Source organism: Dermochelys coriacea, chromosome 5 (assembly GCF_009764565.3).
Source record: "Dermochelys coriacea isolate rDerCor1 chromosome 5, rDerCor1.pri.v4, whole genome shotgun sequence".
Lineage (NCBI taxonomy): Eukaryota > Metazoa > Chordata > Testudines > Dermochelyidae > Dermochelys > Dermochelys coriacea.
In genome coordinates this window covers 85,106,612-85,129,224 of record NC_050072.1, presented here as the reverse complement: position 1 = coordinate 85,129,224, position 22,613 = coordinate 85,106,612, and the positions used below count along the sequence as shown (strand labels likewise).

Genomic DNA, 22,613 nt, shown 5'->3' with positions numbered 1-22,613 from the left:
TGAACTGTGTAAAGGGTGAACTAAATATGTTATGAGTGTGCTAGTTCTAAGCTGAGGCTGTGATGAACTTGTGACCACAAAGGAAACTCCAAAGGACTGCTACTGACAGAGCCCATGTTGGTGTTGGGGTGATGTCTAATTAGCTTACATGTATGTTCTTTTATTGTTTTTAATGTTTTCTCAGTAATGCCTTTTACCTTAAGAATAAAGCAGGTTTGCATAGGAAGTGCTGTGTGGTACCAGCTGGTGTCCTTGGGCAACCTGTCTGTGCTGCAAACAACACCATGAAGGCAGGGAACTAGGCAGCCTGGAAATGTTCGTCAGACACATGAGCCTCCACCCACGAAAGGCAACTGGGCTGGGAAGCCTGAGAGTGGGTGCCTTTGCTGGACCACTGAAGGGAAAAACAGGTTCAGTGCCAGTTGCCCTGAACTGTGACACCTTGCACGTGGGCAGTATCCATGTAAACAGAAGAATATCTCTACTATATGGTAAACCATGTCCTGCTAGGCTAATATAGAGCTATGGACACTATGAAGATTTGTCATTCTGATCTTTATGGCTACCTTGAAAGGACAGAGACAAGGCCAGACCAGTGTAAATAAGAATCAGACCCGAAACAGAGTTCTGACACTCAAAGGAGAATGCACCCACCTTACATGTCTTGTTTTCCAGGTGTCTAAAGCAGAGGAAGCTTATTGTTGATGAAAGATGGAAAGAGGCCAATCATCTGGCATTCCCATTTGAAAGAACAAAGTGCAAAACTTGTTGATTCTTTTTACATTCACCCAGAGATATTCACACGAGTTTTCTTGTCATCTTAAGTACTTAGCTTTCCTTAGGTATAAGGAGCCAAATTCACCCAATGGAGTTACACAATGAATCTGACCAGGAAGTTGGGACTGTCAGCTTATTGTCTCCATGCAGTGAAGAATTCGCAGTACTTTTTACCTAAAAGAGGGACTCTGTTCCTCTTCGCTTCTTTATGTAAGTGAGGAACATACAACTGTCACTTTGTATTAACAGAGAGTTGGAGTCAGTAGCATTGTGAACATCCTAAGGGCACTTCCTGTGATTCTGAGTTCCAGTCAGTTTCTATTGTGCTGCTCTTGAGAGGACCATTAGCTCTGATGTGTGGTGGCTCACATAAGCTCCACAGACCTGATGGGTGTCTATTATGATTTGGGTTAGTACTGGTTCAATCATTCATCTTCCACCTGATATTCATGTTGAGAGCCCACCACTTTATGAATCATGAATCTCTGGGACGAGCAGTCCAGGAATTAATTGCATCCTTTTGGTAATCCTAGACAAAAGGAAAATAAGAATAAGAGTCTCAGGTGGATGACAGCTCATCATATAGAGCCAGTAGAATAGTTTGTTGGAGGATCTGACAAATAGTAATGTTTCTGTGGGAAGGAACAGATATTTGGCCAGAGACTTGATACTGGATACTTCTTTTTGAAAAAAGAAGCCATGTATAGGGCTATGCAGAACCTGGATCACAAGAGATCTTATCCCTATTCATCACAAATCCACAAGTCTAAAAAACAGGAGGAGGCCTGAAATGTGTTACTTTGATCCATGGTTATTAATTAATCTCCCACGTATTTTTTTGTGAAACACCTGACACACTAATTGGTGCTTAAACAATAAGGTTGTCCAAATAATGGAAGACATGAAGTCCCTCTTCTCTCATAGAAACCACCAGGGCTGACAATGAGCATGGAGAACATATGTGAGACTGATGAAAGATGAAATGGTAAGGCACCAGACTGGTAGCAAAGACAATCCATTGAGAAGCAGAGGATTCTGAAGTGTACCTGTGAGAGGGCAGGGAACATGAAGATACAAATCCATGAAGTCAACTGAACATAGAAAATATTTCATCCCACAATAAATCTCAGTTTATAGCATAGGGAGTTTTCCCACATGGAAGAACCTGGTTCATTTGACATATAAAGGAGACATCATATCCCGAAATGGTCAAATACCCTATTCTTCACTGGAACTAGGAAGAACCAAATACAGATCCCTGAAACCTTCGCCTAAACTGGGGATAGCTTTCATACAGTATAGTTTCTGTGTTTGTTCCCAAAAACTGTATCTTGTGTTGTTTGAACTATTCTCATAAAAAAGAAGAGAATATTGGTGGGGGTGTTAAATTTATTAGGTGATCTCATTTTGTGTTTTCAAAGTTGAGAATGCCCTGCAGGATATACATACTCTTTCAGCCTGTCCCCTCTTAGACTACGGTTTGAATCACTATGCCCTGCTTTTGTCTGCTGGTGGAGGGGCCAGCCCTGATCATTTAATGACTTTTGAGAGCTGAAGAAAGACAATAATATTTTTGGGCTTAGTGGCATGAAAGATTGATTCCTGCTTTTTCACTGAAGTATCTCTCTTCTGGCATGAGCAACTTATCACAGTCCATTGCCTTCTGAACACCAATATCCAAGGCTCTTCTAGACATCTTTTGCCCATCAAAGGCAGTATGAACCAGCTGAGACCTGAAGACTGACTCTATGTGCTAGAAACCAAGCCAATCCATAGATGGCAGAGCATAGAAGAGAGCAAGTTAGGAACCTAACTGATGTTTTAGGTATATCAGAATGAAACAAAAACAATTCTAGATAGTTCAGACTCTCTGATATGGACTGTATGCAGGGTTTATACCCTGAACCAAACAGCAGTGTGGCTGAGCTGATAAGACTTGGGTCTACATATGAGATACCAGGATTCTATTTCTAGCTCTTGCTGAAGTGACTTTTTTACCTTTTTTGTAATTAACTTGCCAAAAACTTTACTAACACAGAGTTAAGGTTGCCCAGTGCTGCCTCAGGACAATCCAGAATGTGGAAAGCTGGCTCCATTTCTCTTCCCCAATTAGTATATCGCTGGACAAAAAGGTGTCCAACCTTCCCCTCCCTGGCTCCCCTTATCATTCTGCTCTATCAGCACATCTGAGCTCCCAGAAAGCAAAGGTCCCTCTGATGACAATCCCATATTCATCAAAGGATCTTAGGAAAAACTGCTTTTGGAAATTCAGTTCTACCTCAAAGCTCATGTCAATGAACCGGGTTTTCAGAACCCATGTATGAATGGTCATTTACACCCCCACCCCCGACACTGCTCCAACATTCCCTCTAGCATTCCCATTGCTCCCATACCCTCACTGCACTGAGTCTAGTTCCATCCCCCCCCCCAACACACACACACACACACACACACACACACACACACACACACCCCAACTCCACCCTCCTCCTTCCCACTCCATGCACCTGTTAACCTGGAGAGACCATGGGGAGAAGGGAAGGCGGTTGGGTTGTGAAGAATGCATGTACCAGTGGGAGGCAGGAAAGGGAAGGAAAGTAGAGATACAGTGTCCCTGTCTGGGCAGAGTGTATGAGGAAGGGGCTCTATGCATTTATCTGAAGTACAGAAGGCTCAGAGCTGTGTGAAGTGGACCATTCATCTCAATAGGATGTTCTCAGCTGAATGAGAATACACCACAGAGATGAATATGCTTTGGAATGTTAACTCTGAGATGTGTGAACTGCTCCACTCATTTCACCCCCACCCCATCTCTGCAGTTTCAGCACTTGTGCATGTAATGTGCATAGCACACAAATCACCTAAGTAGAGGATTCAACCTCACTGTCCTTGGGATAGCACTTGTACCCTTAAACCACCAAGGGATTACACTGATCAGTGTGTGTCACTCACAAAAGTTTCAGAGAAAGCAACAGCTCGCACAGATAGGTACCTGAATGCATCCGATGAAGTGAGCTGTAGCTCACGAAAGCTTATGCTCAAATAAATTTGTTAGTCTCTAAGGTGCCACAAGTACTCCTTTTCTTTTTTCTTTAATCGTATTCAGTCCCACTGTTAAGGAAATGGTTGAGGAGCATAAGTCATGATAACATTACCCTAACTGCTTCCTAGAGTCTCATCTTCCCTCTATTTAATTAATGCTAATTTTCTTGACAATATTTTTCAAGTAAAATCAGAATCTGTGTGTGGATTTTAGAGCACTTTGAAATATCAGCTGTAAGCAGATTTTGGGCAGGGAGCAAGGAACATGAACAATATACATTCTCTACCAAGGGAAGGATGTGAACTCAGAGTACATGGGTGTTGCTTAGGTTCAATGGGCACTGCATGTCACCTTGAGCCACATTGTTACTCTGACATTGGGCGGCCTGCAAAGCCTCCGACTTGCAACAGAGCCCTAGTCTTGATGCACACGTACATTTCACTTTCTGTGGCATTTCAGTTTAGCTTGAACCAATCTGCAGTTACAATTAAACCCTCAATATCTTACTCAATATTGCTTCTTCAAAAGGGCAGTGGGTGCCATGAACTCACTGAAACCAATCTTGAGTATGTGATATCAGGTTGCAGAAGACGAAAACAATAATTTGAGCCACAGGAGTACACAAATCAGATGATTTCGTAAATACATGATTTATTTCGGGGGCCTATGTCTCAGGAACCACTCCCTTGTTTAAATTACTCAAAATCTAAACCATTAACCCTACCCTGTATCCCATGAAGCACAGAAAATTGCAAGACAATCAAAGTCAGCATAAGAATTTTAGAACACTTAGAATATTCAATTTTTTAAAACCCTAAGTGACTCTACTTTAACTGTAGCAGAGTAAGGGGAACTGGAACAATTTTTATAGTGTGGGTGCTGATGATTGAAACCATGTATTTCGTGTTTGTTATTACTATTTGAAGCCAGGCAGTGCGGCAGCACCCCCAGTTCCAGCACCTCTGAGCAGAGTTTCCATAAAATGTGGGAATGACGCTTGACTTCCTTCTAAGGGACAGTATGAGGCCTTGTGCAAAATTAAGAGCTCTGAAGTTCACAGAAGGCTTCCAACATTAACCACCTTCCTCAGGCTATAAGGTATTTGCACAGGGAGTCTCTCTCTCAGGTCTCTAATAATACAACACACACATACACTTTATAGACAGAAATTACACACAAAAACACTTCTTTAAAAGATAAAAGAATTATTAAGGTGCAAACTCAAGAGTAGGAAATGTCAGAATTAGGATTCACTGTGCAACCTTAACTCACCCTCCTTGCATTATGATACTATCATTAATTACATGATCATATACTATTTTTATCCATTCAGTGTACAGGATGGATGGTGCTCGATATTTTTGTTTTCTCCTCATTATTCAATGTGGTCCCGTGCCTTATTTACAATATACGATTCTAACCCTGCTTTCAAGATAGACATATTAAACTTCCTCATGAGTTTTCCTATTGGGCTCATCACGATAGTATCTGAGTGCTTCACAAACATTAATCAATCTATTTTCACAACACTTTTGTGAGGTGAGGCCATGATATATATTCCCATTTTACAGATGAGGAACTGAGGGACAGAGAAATTAAGATCAATAGTTTTTGCTAATTTTGTGTGCCTAATTTGATATGCCTAGGACCTGATTTTTCAGAGAGAATCATCATTTTCTTTGATTCCCATCCATCATTTCAGCTGCTATGATGGGGCTGAATGAAGTCTTTCTACTACTTTCTATCTGATACCAGCTTCACAGCTTCCTTTATCTTTAAATCTTTCTGCTTTATCTTCATTCTTCACCATGTCTATTGATGCATACTTGGTCTTCCTCTATTTTTAGTTCCTTGCACTCTGGTATTTATTGCCATGGATGGTATCCTTTTCGAGTCCATTCCTGACACGTGTCCAAATCACAATAGCTGTCTTTCTTGAATTTTCTGCAACAGTGTTGTTTGTTGCCCTACCCATTTTATCATCAACTTCATTTTTTAATTTTCTGCAGTCTTGGAACTCTTAATATTGGCCTCAGCAAATATCTTTCATTCATGGACTTTCCTCGCTCCAGTATTCTGACCCATACAGCAGTATTGGCACAACAATTGTCTCATATATGTTGATTTTCATTTTAATCAAAATGTCTTTAGACTTCCAGATCTTGCAGGGTTTTTCTGAATGCCATAGTGGCTAGTCTGATTCTTCTTTTTATGTCATTTTCACAATTCCCATTCTTCAATACTAGTCCTCCAAGATACACAAATTCTCCCACTTGTTCTAGTTCTTTGTCTTCAATTTTAATCTTTACCTCTTCCTCTGGTCTTCCAATTGCCATAAATTTTGTCTTCTCCATGCTGATCTTCAGTCTGAATTTTCTGATTTCTTGGTCTATCTTGTCAGCTATTCTCTGTAAATCCTCCTTGGTCAATGCTATGAGGCCAGTATCATTTGCAAATCTAAAGTTATTTACTGTCCTCCCACATAACATGACTCCTCCCATTTTATCTCTGAGTGTTACCGCCATTACTGCTTCCAGTACCAAGTTGAACAAAGCTGGGAATAGTGTGAATCCTTGCCTCACTCCTACGGGTCATCCTGAACCATTCCATCAGCTTCTTGTCTATTCTCACTGCTCTCATCAACTTGCCATAGATATTCTCTATCAGCTTGATCAATTTCTTGGGGTGCCAAACATTCTCAAAACTTGCCATAGCCCTTTCTGCCAAATGCTATCAAAAGCCTTTATGAAGTTTATAAAGTTGTTATAGAAGATTTGGTTGTGTTTGATGTACTTCTGATACCTATCTTATCACAAATACTGATCTACTGTAACAGATCCTGGTCTAAATGTAGCCAGCTCCTCTACAAGCACCAATTTCACATACCTCTTCATTCTCTGCAATGTGTTGATAAATGATTTTCTGGGCACACTCAATAAGCTGATTCCTCTGTATAAAAAAAGTCATCTAATATATAAACAGTACTATTATCACTTTTCCCCATTCACTAATTTAATAGCTTTTCTCCTGAATTATTTTTGCACAAGGATCGAACGAAAGAGGATTTTTCAGAGAACTTAGCATAATACAGGTTTCAGAGTAGCAGCCGTGTTAGTCTGTATTCGCAAAAAGAAAAGGAGTACTTGTGGCACCTTAGAGACTAACAAATTTATTAATAATAATAAATAATAAATAATAATAACTAATAAATTTATTAGTCTCTAAGGTGCCACAAGTACTCCTTTTCTTTTAGCATAATACAGTACTTTATATGTTTAAAGCACCGCTCCCATTGACTTCAGTTGTAGCAGTAAGTGATCAGCACTTCTGCAAATCAGATCCCAGCGTGATCATGTAATTAAAGATCATCATAATGTATATACACAATGGGGCTGAATTTAAGGTCGCAAAGGCAGTATTAATTCTGGCATTTCCTAGCTTTTCAAGACTTGACTATTCAAGCTTAATCTTGTTTTTTCAGTTTATTTTGTGTGGGTGTCTTTAATTTCCTAGATTTTAAAAAAAGCTGACTGGAAACAAAGAAATCCCACCATGGGTCACCATACTACATCTTGGTCATCAGCAAGGTTAGAACCTTTATATTAATCACACAAACCCTTTGCTACTTGAGCAAACTGACAGGTTTCAGAGTAGCAGCCGTGTTAGTCTGTATTCGCAAAAAGAAAAGGAGTACTTGTGGCACCTTAGAGACTAACAAATGTATTAGAGCATAAGCTTTCGTGAGCTACAGCTCACTTCATCGGATGCATCTTTATGCTCTAATAAATTTGTTAGTCTCTAAGGTGCCACAAGTACTCCTTTTCTTTGAGCTAACTGAGTAACTGATAGCAATAGTATGTTTTCCTCCTCTATTTGGAGAGGCTCTAGAGGGAAGATGAGACACTCACTTTGCCAGTGGGTTTCACAGCTACTTGCTGACAGCAAAGGAATGGTGAGACTCGGGAATCTTGGTTCTATTCCAAGCTCTGTAGGGGTGTGAGTCCTAGTGGGCTAGGCTTCCTACTCTCAGTTACAGCCCCACCCTGTCCTAAAGCAACTAGAAGCAGCCATTACTGGGAAAAGTCTGGCTTTGCCCCTGTAGCATGTAGGCTCACAGACTTCAAGGCCAGAAGGGACCATCATGATCATCTAGTCTGACTGCCTGCACACTGCAGGCAAGAGAGTCCTGTAAAAGACCCATAATCTCTGGCTGAGTTACTGAAGTCCTCAAATCATAATTTAAAGACTTTAACTTACAAGAGAATTCATTATTTACTCTAGTTTAAACCTGCAAGTGACCTGGACCCCATGCTGCATAGGAAGGCAAAAAGCTCCCAGGATTTCTGCCAACGTTCCCTCTAATTTTTTCCATCTATGTGTGGAATGAATTTTGTTATGTGCACCAATATTGAGGTAATGTGCGGATGTGTGCCACCAGTAGAAACAAAAACCCTAGATATAATATATATTTTTAAAAAGTTATCATAGGGATAATTATTCCAGGCAGGACAGGTTAGGCATTTTAGAACTCATACTCAAAGAATTAAATTTAAGTGTAAGAGAGAAATAAAAATTATGAAATGCATAGATCAGTCAAAAAACTTTGAAAGAATAAAATTACAGAGAATATACGTGCATTGCAGGAAGTATCACGAAGTAACAACAACAATAATATAAGTATGTGCTGGGAGGTAAGTGTATGAGAGACAGAGAGAATGTGTGCGTGTGCGCGCGCGAGAGAGAGAGAGAGAGACAGACAGACAGACACACAGTATGTGAATGAGAGACAGAGTGTGTGTGTGCTGGCTGCTGGGGAAGTATATGAGAGACAGTGCACTGTCTCTTGAAGCACAGCCACACTCACCAGTCTGAAGGCTCGTGCAGACCGCAGCAGACACCAGCAGCTCCGTCTACCTCCTGAACCCTGCCCTCCTCCCCGACTCTCCAGAGATGGGGTACATGGGCAGAGGGAGGCGGGGGGATGGGGACACGCTGACATCAGTGTCCACTCACCCGCCCCCTTCCCCTCTCCCCCCCCCCCCCCCGCCGCCCTGCACAGCAAGCAGGAGGGTTCCAGGAGTAGCTGGCCAGGGGCTCCAAGGCAGAGGGCAGGAGCAGTGCAGCAGCAGAGCAGAGGAGTGGAAGGGCACCTGAACACAAGTTGCCGGATGTGCGCAGCTCTACTAATCAAATGCATGGCACTCAATTTACTCTTGTGCAGCCACGCAGCTTAGAGGGAACACTGTTCTCTGCCAATCTGACCCAGGAGAAAATCAGTTAGACTCTGAGCAAGTGGGCAGGACCTACCAGCCAGACACCTGGGAAAGAATTCTCTGTAGTAACTTAGAACCCTCCCCTTCTTGGGTCCCCATCACTGGCCATTGAAGATATTTGCCGCTACCAGTCGCACATCAGCTATATACCATTGTATGCAGTCTCATCATAATGTCCCCTCCATAAACTTATCAAGCCTAGTCTTGAAGCCAGTTAGGATTTTTTGTCCCCACTGCTCCCCTTGGAAGGCTGTTCCACAACTTCACTCCCCTAAGGGTTAGAAACCTCTCTAATTTCAAGCTTAAATTTGTTGATGACCAGTTTATAGCCATTTGTTCTTGTGTCCACATTGGTGCTTAACTTAAATAACTCCTCTCCCTCCCTGGTATTTATCCCTCTGATGTATTTATGAAGAGCAATCATATCTCCCCCTCAGCCTTCTTTTGGTTAAGCTAAGCAAGCCAAACTCTTTGATTCTCCTCTTATAAAGTAGGTTTTTCATTCCATTGATCATCCTAGTAACCCTTCTCTGCAACTGTTCCAGTTTAAATTCATTTTTGTTAAACATGGGAGCCCAGAACTACACACACTATTCCAGATGAGGTCTTACCAGTGCCTTGTATAATGGTACTAACACTTCCCTGTCTCTATTGGAAATACCTTGCCTGATGCATCCTAGGACTGTATTAGTCTTTTTCACAGCCGCATCACATTAGCGGCTCATAGTCATCCTGTGACCAACCAATATACTCAGGTCTTTCTCCTCCTCTGTTGCTTCCAGCTGGTAAGTCCCCAGCTTATAGCAAAATGTCTTGTTGATAGTCCCTTTGCACTATTAAATTTCATCTCATTTCTGTTACTCTAGTTTTCAAGGTCCTCCAGATCTTCTCATACGATATTCCAATCCTCCTTCGTATTGCAATACCTCCCAACTTTGTGTCACCTGCAAATTTTATTAGTACACTCCCATTTTTTGTGCCAAGGTCATTAATGAAATTGTTAAATAAGATTGGTCCCAAGACTGATTCCTGAGGAACTGCACTAGTAACCTCCCTCCAGCCTGGCAGCCTTTTAGTATGACCTGCTGTAGTCTCCCCTTTAACCAATTCCTTATCCACCTTTCAACCCTTATATTAATTCCCATCTTCTCCAATTTAACTGTATCAGATGCCTGATGGAAATCCAGGTAGACTAGATCTACTGCATTTCCTTTGTCTAAAAAGGTAGTTATCTTATCAAAGAAGGAGATCAATATACCTTTTATAAAACCATGTTATATTTTATCCCAATTACCATTTACCTCTATGTCATTAACTACTTTCTCTTTCAACATTTGTTCTAAGACCTTGCATACAACTGAAGTGAAACTAACAGGCCTGTCATCTCCTGGATCACTTATTTTCCCTTTCTTAAAAATAGGATCTTTATTAGTAATTCTCCAATCATAGGGTATAACCCCCAAGTTTACAGATTAATTAAAAATCATGGCTAATGGGCTTGCAATTTCATGTGCCAGTTCCTTTAATATTCTTCGATGGAGATTATCCAGGCCCCCTGATTTAATCCCATTAAACTGTTGGAGTTTGACTTCCAGCTTGGATGTTGTAATTTCTACTTCCATATCCTTGTTCTCATTAGCCACCCTGCCACAACCTCTAAACTCTTCATTACCCTTATTAAAAACTGAGGCAAAGTATTTGTTGTGGTGTTGGGCCATGCCTAGATTATCTTTAATCTCCACCCCATCCTCAGTGCTTAGTGATCCCACTTTTTCTTTCCTTGTTTTATTTGTATTTATATGGCTATCAAATCTTTTACAATTGGTTTAATTTTTTTTTGCAAGGTCTAACTCTGCTTGGCTTATGGCAATTCTCACTTTATCCCCACACTCCAAGAGGCAGCTCTCCTTGCTGATCTGTCCATTCCTCGTAGGCTTTCTGCTTTCCCTTAATCACTGTTTGAAATGTTTGCTCATCCAACTTCGTCCGCAATCCTTCCCTACAGTCACAGTCCAATCACAAGTAGGAGCAGAGAACATATGGAGCATGCTCAGTCACTCTGTAGGGGTGGTGTAAGTGCAGTGTGGTCAACACTAGGAATTGAGAGGTTTGAGCAAGCTCAATGAGGATGGAATCTTCGGAGATTTTAGCTGGTAAAATGAAAGAAGTCTCTACCGAGCATGCACAAACTACAGTTTTTCAAAGGCTTATAACTCGGACAGATTTGGGACAGAATCCACATCTTCATTGCAGACACATCCTTGACAGAAAGGCATGGGGCACTAGAGCTGTTCAAAGAAAACCTCACTAGAATTTAACATGGCCAAAACAACACGTTTTTCCCTAGTCTCATTCTTGAAGTGACTGAACATCAACCAGCCACTGCCTATACTATCTTTGGTTTTCTGCCTCTAGGATGCCATCATCCTCAACACCACCCTGTGGGAGCTCTCTGAAAGAAAAGAACATAGGTAATCAACACCTCCTTCACCTATTCCCACTAACATCCACTGGCAAGGCAATAATATATCATGATCAACAGCACCACAGGCAACTGATAGACCTAAAAATATGTGTATGAATACCTCATCTTCACCCACGGCTTAGAGGGTATCAAACATCAAGATAATCCAGTGCTATACCCATGACAAACAAAGGTCTGAACTGAAACTGAGAATAAACTAGGAGATCTGAAACACTTAAGATATTGTGAGATGTCTCATCACAACTTCCTCAATAACCTTAACCAATAATGGAAAATTTGAAACAGGACAAAAAGCATCCAGACTGTCAAATTCAAGTGGTTGTTTCTTATCCAGAGGTTGCACCAATGTTTCCTTAAGGACAGTTGGTACCCTGCTCCAAGCATTGACAATTTCCATTAGCAACATACCTAATATTTCCCCAATAGCCAGAAAGAACATTACTCCAAAGCTGAAGTAAAAAATTCTCAAAATATTTCTAGCAACATTGGCTAAAGCCCTAGCAGAGAAGTTTTGTTTTCTCAAGATATTGTTCTTCCATCACAAAGGCAAATAGCTTGTTCAAATCAGGGTGCTTTTATCTGGAAAACAAAAATAAATGCCGTTCACAGTAGAAGGGACTCAAATCAAACATTATTATCCTTTTATTCTTTTCAGCCACCCTGAATCCTGAGTAGAGCCAAGTATCCTTCCAAGTGGAAGAGGGTGTTAAAATAAAATAGTAATCTCTGTTCTCTGAAGATTAAAAAAAAAAATCTGAATGAAATAGGGTGATACATACAAGATACTTTCACAGTCAGTATCTTCATATAACTGATTAAAAAGCAGTACAAAAGTTGAATTAGTGTCCTAAAAGAACAGATTTAGGAATAGATTGATTTAGTTAGGGTTGGTCCTGCTTTGAGCAGGGGATTGGATTAGATGACCTCCTGAGGTCTCTTCCAAGCCTAATCTTCTATGATGCTAAGATAGTATACAGTGTTGAATCATCAAATTAAATTACCATTTCTGCTATACTAATAGTTACAAATTAATGTTTTTGCACATGCCCCTACACAAATGACATCAGCCTTCAAAGACATTAATCCCATTTACATAACCGATAAGGCAGGCATCCATTAAAAAAAAACAAAAAACAACCCTACATAACTCATTTCTTTAAAGACATCACAAAATCTTTTTACTAATTTTCAGTAGGAAATATGGTTTAAAACTATGTTAATAACACTTAATAAAAAATACAAAGTTAAACATAAAATGCATAACCAACAATGCAAAAATCACAAGCACCAAGACCACTGGTTAGCAGTTGGGTTATTGTCAGTATTGTACAAGACAAAAATTCATACCTGCACCTGGAATGATTGCCAGCTTTGTTTCAACTAGACCCATTTTAGCAGAAGATGCTTGAAAAGAAGCATAAAATGTAATGAGTTCTTGATATAATCTATAGTAAATAATGAAAAAGTTTATACAAGAGAAGATTCTTTACAACAATCTGTTAATTTATTAAACTTGTCTTCCAAACAAACAAACCATCACTTAAAAAAGCATTTTGCCTATGGAAATACAGAAAGACACCAAATTGATTTGCATTTATTAAAAGAACCAAGAAGCTATTCCTGTCAAGACAGGCTCTGTACCTCATTAATTTTCCACACAGGAAGATTGCTGATGCAAGTAAATTATTTAGATCCAATAATGCAGAGAATTATTTGTAGATTTTAAAGCACTAAAAGAAAGTGGCAATGTTATTATTTAACAACTGGAAATGGTGGGGAAGTCTGTTTCTGATGATTATGAATTCTTTAGCTGACTGACTACTCCCTCAGGGTCAAACAGCTTAATATACTATGAGTATGCTGGCAACTGCTCAAGAGCAAGTTTCCATTTACTTTCCAACAAATGGTTTTGCAGTTCTGACAGCTGGATAGATCAAGGTTCCTCTTTTCATGTGCTGTTGTCACTTTTATTTTATAAGAGCTTAATTGCTTGTTTAATAATACACTCACAAACTAGTTTGGCCTATTTCCTGCAACCTGTTTGTATAGTAACAAATTTTGACGACAAGAGCATTTTAATTATAAAAAAATTCTCAACCTCTGCCTTCTGGGATCACTGCTAATGATATAGTGAAGACTGCTAACAATAAAATGAAGATCGTAAGAATAAATTAAAACAGGCAACAAAAATACTCTAGCTATCAACAGTAAGTAGTATGAAATTAAACATCAGCAATGATTTCAGTCAAGTTTCTGCTAAATCACATAGAAATAATTGAGCATATGCAATGTCAGAATATAAAACCAGTTTTATAAGGCCTGTTGCCAAGGCAAGGACTAGTCAATCCTTCTGTAATACTAATAATCTCCTGTTCATTTAATAGGATTCAGTCTTACCTGCCACTCTTATGTCACAGGCTAATGCCAGTTCTAGGCCACCACCTAATGCAGTCCCATCTATCGCAGCAATTGTTGGTACTGGAAGATTAGCTGAAAGAGAAAGTATCACTTAATACCTGCTCACAATGAACATTTATGAGTCATTCCTTGTTCAAATTACAATCAGACGAGGAAAAACAGTAACATATCTTCTTGAATGACGAAGCTGATCTTAAAATCAATTGTCCAGAATGATTGTTCAGTGAACATATGACACTTAATCTTTCTGCAACTAAATTGTGTTGCAAACTTTCCCTTCAACAGCTGCTCAGTTCTGCCCTTAATTTAGATTGTAAACTCTGAAGGCACAGTCCATGGCATTACAGAAATAACAAAACATTTAAAATTCTTATATCTATAGACTTGCCAGAGCACAGTTGAAACATACATGTAATTAGCAGCAACTGTAACCAGGTTAGAGTTGGTAGCTCTGTGCATCTGAGCATTGCCAAGTATGTTATCCCCACATCATGATGGTCTTTTCCAATGTACTTGACCATGTGGGAGCAGCTACTAGATGGCTGAGTAGGGTGAAGTACGGGAAGGAATACTAATCTCACCAAACATATCTAACAAGTTGTATGGTCACCAGGGAACTGTGAAATCATGATATTGTTTGCATATCATTTTTATTATAATATATGCATATATAATTGTGATAAAAATATAAACATCCATCCTCATCTTTATTGATTTTAGGTTCTTTCCTTTCATGTTCATAGTGCACTAAATGAAGACTGGAGGAGAACACCATTGTAGGGTTTCCTACTTTCAATGTGTGGATCACAACTTAAAGAGATAGTTGAGAAGACAACCTCTGACCAGCTCCCCTCCTATTCATGAGCACATAATATCTCTTTGGAAAATACAGTAATTTGTTATCGAGAAAAGTAGTATCAGGAAACTAATTCATTTTTAGGTGTCTTTATTGCAAAAATAAACAAAAAAAAAAGCTAGCACAATTTGTACAGCCAGCAGTCTTTAGACCACCAATAAGCAGTCCATAGATCACCTCTAGTTCAGGACCAAGAGTTTTGAAAGTTCTGCATTATTCTATATTACATCTATGCTATTACAGCAATAACTCACTAGTTGAAATTATCTGTGAGTAGTCTTTTACTACCAATAAAAACTGGTGCCAATAAAGCACCCTAAAAAATATTTGTCACTCCAGGCATCAGAAGTTACTTGCAAGGCTCCAGAATAGCTATTATACACACCAGCTACCAGATAGCATATAGGGAGTAAAGGATCAGGAACCAGGCCTACTCAGGTCCTATCTTTGTTCGTCCACTTTTCCCATATATTGTATGTGAAGATAGAAAGGATAGACTTCTCTAACTCCCTTCAGGACCTGAGCTGCCATCATGATAATCAGGAACCCATATCTATGCCCTTGTGTACTAAGCATGACAGAATCTGCAATCAAAAGTTAAAAGTTGCCATAGATCAACTAAGACAGATAGATAACTGAAAAATAACTCCTGGACCATTGAAAGCTTAATTGCCAGTAATCACAATTTTTAGTGATTATTATCTATGTTACTCCTGTGGGAATTCTGCGCCACTGTGCATGCACATAATTTATGAGCCTCGCACATTTTTATTTTTGTGCTGAAAAAGCTTCTGCTGAAAAGTTGCTGCAGTTCCGCCTTTTGCCCACTAGAGGGCGCTGTGACGATAGCCCACAGCAGCTGCTGCCAGCCAGCTAGGGAAGAGAAAGAGCCTGCAGAGCCTTCTTCACAGTACCTTTAGGGCTAGGTCAGGAGACCAGGGCTATGCAGAGACAGACAGTGTGGGGATGCTGGGGCGGGGGTCAGACAGGGGCTCAATAGGAGATGAGGTGGGAAGGGAGGTGCAGGGCCACATAGGGATGGGGGAGTGGCTGAGTGGGGGCACAGACACATAGGGATGGGGGACAGGGTGCAGAGCCACATAGGGACAGGGAGTGCTTGAGTGGGAGCACAGAGACACATGGGGACAGAAGGAGGGGGTGCAGGGCCACATGCGGCTACAGGAGTGGGTGTCTGAGTGGAGATGGAGTGACACATGGGGACAGGGAGTGCAAGGACATGTGGGGATGGGGAGCGAGTGTCTGACTGGGGGTGGAGGGACACATGTGCCTGACTGAATGGGAGAGGCTAGGGTCTGCATGGGGGGAGTTCCCTAACAGTCCTTCCCTTCCCCCCGCCCACACCCAACAACGCTCCAAGTTCACACCCAGGCTCCTTCCCTCTACCTCAGCTCCTGTTACCCAACTCCCCCCAGCCTTTGCACTGCTTCTGGGGTGTGTGGGAAATATGGTTCTGTACTGTAGTTTAAATGAATTATTGCTCAGAGTTCTGCATTAATATGCCTACTAAGGAATCCGTCAAAAAACATTTTCTGATTTTTTTGTTGTCTATATTGTTAGAGACATACTTGCTGACAAGTATTTTGAAATAAAGGACCAAAAATATTTGAAACTGGTGTGATTATATTTGAATTATTTATTTTAATAAATAAAATATGCAGAATTTGAAAATACTGTGCACAGGTTTTTTAATTTTTTGTTGCAGAATTCCCTCAGGAGTACTAAGAGGATCCTCTTGAGAGGACAGCAAATAATCACAGTCTCCATGGATAATGTTCTGAGTACTAATTAATTAATGACTGCAGGACTCAAAGCTAGGCTGCTTCATTTGGTGGTAAAGTAGATTAGTCATTTAGAATGTTAGCTACAGTGCAAACCAAACACACCATCACACAAGGAAAAGACGACTCAGGAGTAGAAAAATATTATAAAATCAACTTGTTTTAAAGAATTACAGCTGAAGTTCCTAATAAGCAGTTCTAAAATTCAAAACTCAGAAATAAAAAGGAGTTTGGTTTTCTTTACCTTGTGTTAGCATGCTATGCCATCACTTCACAATGAGTTTAATTCTAAAGAGCCAATTGCAAACTGGCAGTTTACTGAGTGACACTTGAAAGGTAGTCTTTGAATTCTCCATAGATGCTCTGTGCTAATGTGTGACATGCACATATCAAAAGAACAGTAGAATTATCCATTTTAACATCCTTTCACATAACAGAACAAAACAAACATAAATGTAAAAATGTAATTGTTTTGGATAAAAAAAATTGCGTTCCAAAGTAGTAAAAATTAACATCAAGGGTACAGCCTATTGGAATATTCACAGATTGCTCGTGTTATCTTCATTTTTGAAATACTGTATGGATAAAATAGTCCAGTTCAAAGCAAATTCTGATCAAACATTTGAAGATCAAGTCCTGCAGATTCCGTTGATTTGGATGCATTCAAATTTGAAGAATGCTAAATTGAGCAGATAGACATGTCAGTCTCAACAATGATTTTATACGGCAAGATTCAGTTGCCAAATGGTGAGTGACAGACAATCTATTTAAAGCCTTTTCCAGCAGCTTGATTGTTTTATTCCAGACCATTCCACAATTTTAGTCATTCTCTGGAACGGTTTTGACACACTGTAAATAAAGGCACACCATATTAAGGCATGTTTTGCATATCCTAGTCAGCAGCTGGGCAGCAGGAATAGAGTTCAAATGTGATTAGTATTTATCAATGCAGAATCCCAAGCTGCAAGGTGCAAGTCTACAGAAGGAATTAAAAATATGGTTGGGTGGGCAGATTAATGAATAATTTAACAGAAAAATAGAGAGTGCAATATACAGACCAGATAGGTAAAGTAATCTATTCTAGTATAGAGCTGAAAGTTGTCTTTCGAGGGAGAAGTAGTAAAAAAATAAAAAAAAGGTCTAGGTAATAAGGTAACACATTAAAATATATACAGAAGTTAGGGTTGTGTCAAAGTATGGCAGAGCATCAGAATAAGGAATCAAAGGCAAAATAAGCCAGGTCATACAATGAATTTCTGAAGGATTATTTCACACATCACACACACACTGTGAGTCACAAAGCAAAAAGGCCCAGGACCTTCAGTCATCTAAGAGAAACAATTCACCAAAAATACAATCCAATTAGAATTTCTAAACAAAAACTTGATGGGAGAGGTAATTCCCTGCATTTATTTTGTATTACTGGCAAAGGTACAACATTAAGGAACTCAGACACCACAGTGGTGGATACAATATAAAAACCTAGGTAGGTAGATCACAGAGTCAATCAGAAAACTTCAAAAGCTGTGTCCAGAATTGAGGATTCATAACACTGCAGATTGTTATACCACCACTAGTAGGTATATGGACCTTCTAGTGCATGGTAGCAGGGTCACACAGCCAGTTAACACATGGCAAGCTAGTGCGCTGTAGATTTACACCCTGGCTTTCCACCCAAAAAGCATCCACGTAAACAAGCCCTAAAATAAGTGTCTGTCTGATTGGAGGTGGGTAGTAGGAGTCCTACTTAAACAATAACTGCAGGACAGTCCTACTAAAGTTGGCATCTGGTCTGGAAGCCTCTACTGAAGAGCAGTGTCTTGTAAATGTGTGGACCAAGATCCACTTAGCAAATTTCAGAAATGGGGCCTCTCATTAAAACAGGCCGCATAGGCTGCCTGAGCTCTAGTGCAGCAGTTTTCAAACTGTGAATCGGGACCCCAAAGTGGGTCTTGATCACATTGTTATGGGGTCACCAGGGTTGGCTTAGACTTGCTGAGGCCCGGGGCCAAAGCCCAAGCCTCACCAGCTGGGGGCCGAAGTCCAAGGGCTTTGGCCCTGAGCAACGAGGCTCAGATTACAGGCCCAGGCTTCGATCCTACCCTGGGATCGTGTACTAATTTTTGTTGTCAGAAGACTGTTGCATTGCAATGAAGTTTGAGAACCCCTGCTTTAATGGAATGAGCTCCAATGTGACTCTAACCAGGCTAACTTGTAACATGCCTTTAAACAACTGAAGACCCATTTAGATAATTTCCATGAGACTATTGCCTTCCCCTTAAACTTTTCTGCAAAAACCACAAACAGTCTAGGTGTGTTCCTGAATAGTGTTGTCCTGTTAATGTAAAAAATGATAGTGCTCTTACCACATCAAGTGTTTGCAGGTTAGCTTCCCCAGAGATGGAGTGAGGCACGGGGATGAAAATTGGGAGACAATTAAACTGGTTCACACGGAATTCTGAAAAAACTTTGGGTAGGAATTGGATGAGGACTAAGTGACTCTGTCTTTATGAAACACTGTATAAGGGGGACCCATCATTAGGGCCTGAATTTCCCTTACCCTTCAAGATGATGTAATGGCCAATAAAAAGGCAGTCTTTGTAGATTTATGGTAAAGGAAAAAGGTCTTTGGGGATTAAAGGCAGAACCCACCAACCCTGCTAATACTATACTGAGGTTCCAAGAAGGACGGGGATCCTAAACTGGGAGAATATATGAATAAGGTCCTTAAGGAATACTACCATTGCACAGTGGGAAATACAGTATGACCCTGGATAGGAGGAGGATGTTCACATACTGCTGCAAGATGGATCATTATGGCCCATCAGCAGTCAGAAAGTCCATTTTGTTTCAGAGCTAGTAAATAGTCCAATATTGCTGAAACTTGTAATGTCAAGGGTGACAACTGGTGCTGAAATGCCTAACTAGAAAACCTCTTCTGTTTAGCTTTGTCAGTTAGTCTGGTTGAGGATTCCTGCTTTGGAGCAGAACATTCTGAACTTCAATTAAACAACTTCTTTCAGTGAATGTCATCAAGACAGCTTCCAGGCTAACAAATGTAATAAAGGTGGGTCTGGATCTGATGGTTGTTCCACAAGACTATGTCAGCTAGAGCAGGTACAGTCAAAGGGGGCTGTGTTGAGTGGTTCATCAGATCTGAATACCAGAACTACCTGGCCCATGCTGAGGTTATTATAATCATCAGTCCAGAGTCTTGCCTCAATTTCCTCAGAACCTTCAGTATCATGGGATGGGCAGAAAGCATATATTAGTCCCAGTGAACAAAGGATGAGAAAAGTGTCTGCCAGGAGCCCAAACTTAACCCTTCTCTGGAACAAAATGTTTGAAACTTGTAGTTTTGGCTTGTAATAACCAAGTCTATTTCTAGGAATCCTCACTTGCAAAAGATGTTCTGAATATTTGACAAACTACTCAGGGTTGTTTGAGACTTACTGCTGAATTGGTCTGGTAAGGTGTTCCAAAGATCAGAAAGATTTAGAGCCACTGATGTGATTTGATTTGGAATGCACCATGTCCAGACCCAGATGGATTCCAGACAAGAGTAGAGATGACTTGGTTCCTCCTTGTCTGTTCATATAATGCACAGCTGTGATGTTGTCTGTCAGCACCTGGATTGTAGCTCTTCAGAGTAAAGGCAGAAATACATTGCATGCCAAGTGGAAGGCTCTGCGTTCCAGGACATTTATATGCAGATGAGCTCCCTGAGGGGACTACATGCCGTGAGTTAAGTAATCTAGGTGAGCTCACCATCTCCATTGTGAGTGTAGACATACATCATTAGTGCCTTAGTAGGTAGAAGTGCAGAGAAACTTATTCCCTTGCACACCTGAAGAGGGGCTTTCCACCAGTTTAACATGACAACTTCTTGACCAACATGTCCATACGGTTCTCCTTGGTAAATACACTGTTTTCAATCATCCTTGCATGGAACATAGGTGAAGTCTTACAAACTGCATCATACAGGTGCATGAGGCCATGTGTCCCAGATATCAAAAGTATGCTCTTATTGATGGTTTTGGGTGAGCCTGAAGTTGGTTAATGAGGTTTACTGTCACCTGAAATGATTCCTACGGAAGATCAGATCTCACTGACCTGAAATCTAACAGTACTCTAGTGAATTCTATGCTTTGTTCTACAATGAACAAGTTTGGATGTCTCTGTTGACTTTGCGTTCCAGGTTGTGAAGAAATTTAATGGTCACCTGTTGGAGTGATCTTCCTCAAACCAGCCACTTGCTGAGGTATACATAGCCCTGGTTTCTCCTTAGATCATCTTCATAACTTGTCACTCCAAAACTGCAGCCAAGACCTGGTGTTGTCACTTGTCTCAAATAGTTCCTCAGGGATAGGATGTTGACAGGGACACAGGATCAGGCAGTGTTCAAGTGTTTGCTTTGGCTCTTCACTTTTGGGGTTCTTCCTCAGCTTCTACTTGATCATATTGTCTACAGTCTTTGCCATCCTAGCTCAAACTCAATTTAAGGTACAGCAGTATTTTCATTCAAGATCAGTGCTTGGGGAGGGAATCGTTTTGAAGAAGACAGGTTCTCCAAGATCACTGGAATATCTTGCCATTTTGTTACTCTGTAGCCTTGCACAGAGGTATTTTGGAGTAAAGGATTTTCAGAGGCAAAGTTTTTTGTGGACTTTAGCCCCTTGTGTAGTCAAATGTGCCCATACAGTCTCAAATTGTATGCACCTGGTTTTTGTCTCTCCTTTCTATTGAAGCATCCTGCCTCACTGATGATGGTGTAATCCCTGTGAGGCAGTGTAGAGACAGCATCCAGGTCGGTTTCAAAGTACCTGTGATGATCCTATAGTCTTGATTGAGTTCAGTATCAATTGTGTGTGCATGGATTGAACATGACCATACCAGAGCACAGTACTCTGCAGCTGAGTAACACAAGACTGGTTGCTCTGTGTATTTTGAGGTCAGCTCCCCATTTTGTATTGTGTACTCCTGAGCTAGTGCAAGTCTGTCAACCAACATTGGGAATCACACCTCCCAGCTGAAGTGTAGGCATACCCTTTGTGTCTTTCTCCCAAGGTGTCGATTTGGGAGGCCCTGGCTGCTGCAACCTCTCAGAGAGCAGCTACCACAAATAATCCTGGTAACTACATGGAAAAAGTACTCAAATCCCTTGGAAGAGACTTTGTACCTCCTGTCAGCTCACTTGGACATAGCCAGAATAGATGCTGGTATGCGCCACAGGCCTTTCACAGGCTCCAGCAGTCCCTCTTTAGAAGTATGATGAGCCCCTCCCCAGGCATGGAAAGGCGCAAGATGTTCAGAAGTTTGTGAGGATGTTCCTGCACCACTTCCAGAGGCATATCTAGAGTCTCTCATTAGCTTAATGAGGTTATCAACTAAAGGAACGATTGAGGGATTTACTGCTTCATTGAGAGACAAGGAGGAGACTGGAGCAGGAATAAACTGATCTTCCCATACAGATGCAATTCCTCATCACTTTCTCCTGCCTTTGCAGGATCTGAGGCTGCACTAGCTAATCTGGCTATGTGGGTTTATAGTGCCTCTTTGGGAAGGGTGATATAGGCCTAAAGTGGGTTGAAGATGCAGGCCATGAATTGTGAATATGGCTGTTCCACCAGGGCATTCAGTAGGGCCAAAGCTGATATAGGTATTGGTACTGGGATAGGGGACACATGAGGGGAGGGGGAAGTACAAAAAAGAATGCTCCCTATGAGCCCTGGGTTCTTTCCTGCTCTCCCTTACAGATCCGTCCTCAAAAATCTCTTCCCGACTCCCACTTTGCCACCTTAGGAGAAGGAGGAGGAGGCTGCTGCCATGTAGGAGACGAGTCCCAAGTACATACCAGTGGGGATGAAGAAAACAAGTACACCATTTTCAAGACAGGCACTGTCCTGTGAGGAATTCTCTGTTTCTGCTGGGCTCTTACTAATGAGGTAGGGCATGAAGTCTG

At 40.8% G+C, this 22,613-nt stretch overlaps 1 protein-coding gene across 3 annotated transcripts in view; it reads right to left on the bottom strand.

Annotated features, from left to right (window-relative positions):
- Positions 1 to 22,613, bottom strand: part of AUH (AU RNA binding methylglutaconyl-CoA hydratase) — a 189,506-nt gene that overhangs the window by 91,860 nt on the left and 75,033 nt on the right. For 2 of the 3 annotated variants that reach the window (XM_038402146.2, XM_043515247.1), the window contains 2 exons: positions 13,976 to 14,068; positions 12,926 to 12,982 (listed from right to left, as the gene is read on the bottom strand). The exons of the other annotated variant lie outside the window; for it this stretch is intronic. In XM_038402146.2, the coding sequence (XP_038258074.1) occupies positions 12,926 to 12,982; positions 13,976 to 14,068 (150 nt within the window). The remainder of the gene's footprint in view (positions 1 to 12,925; positions 12,983 to 13,975; positions 14,069 to 22,613) is intronic. 3 annotated transcript variants of the gene reach the window in all.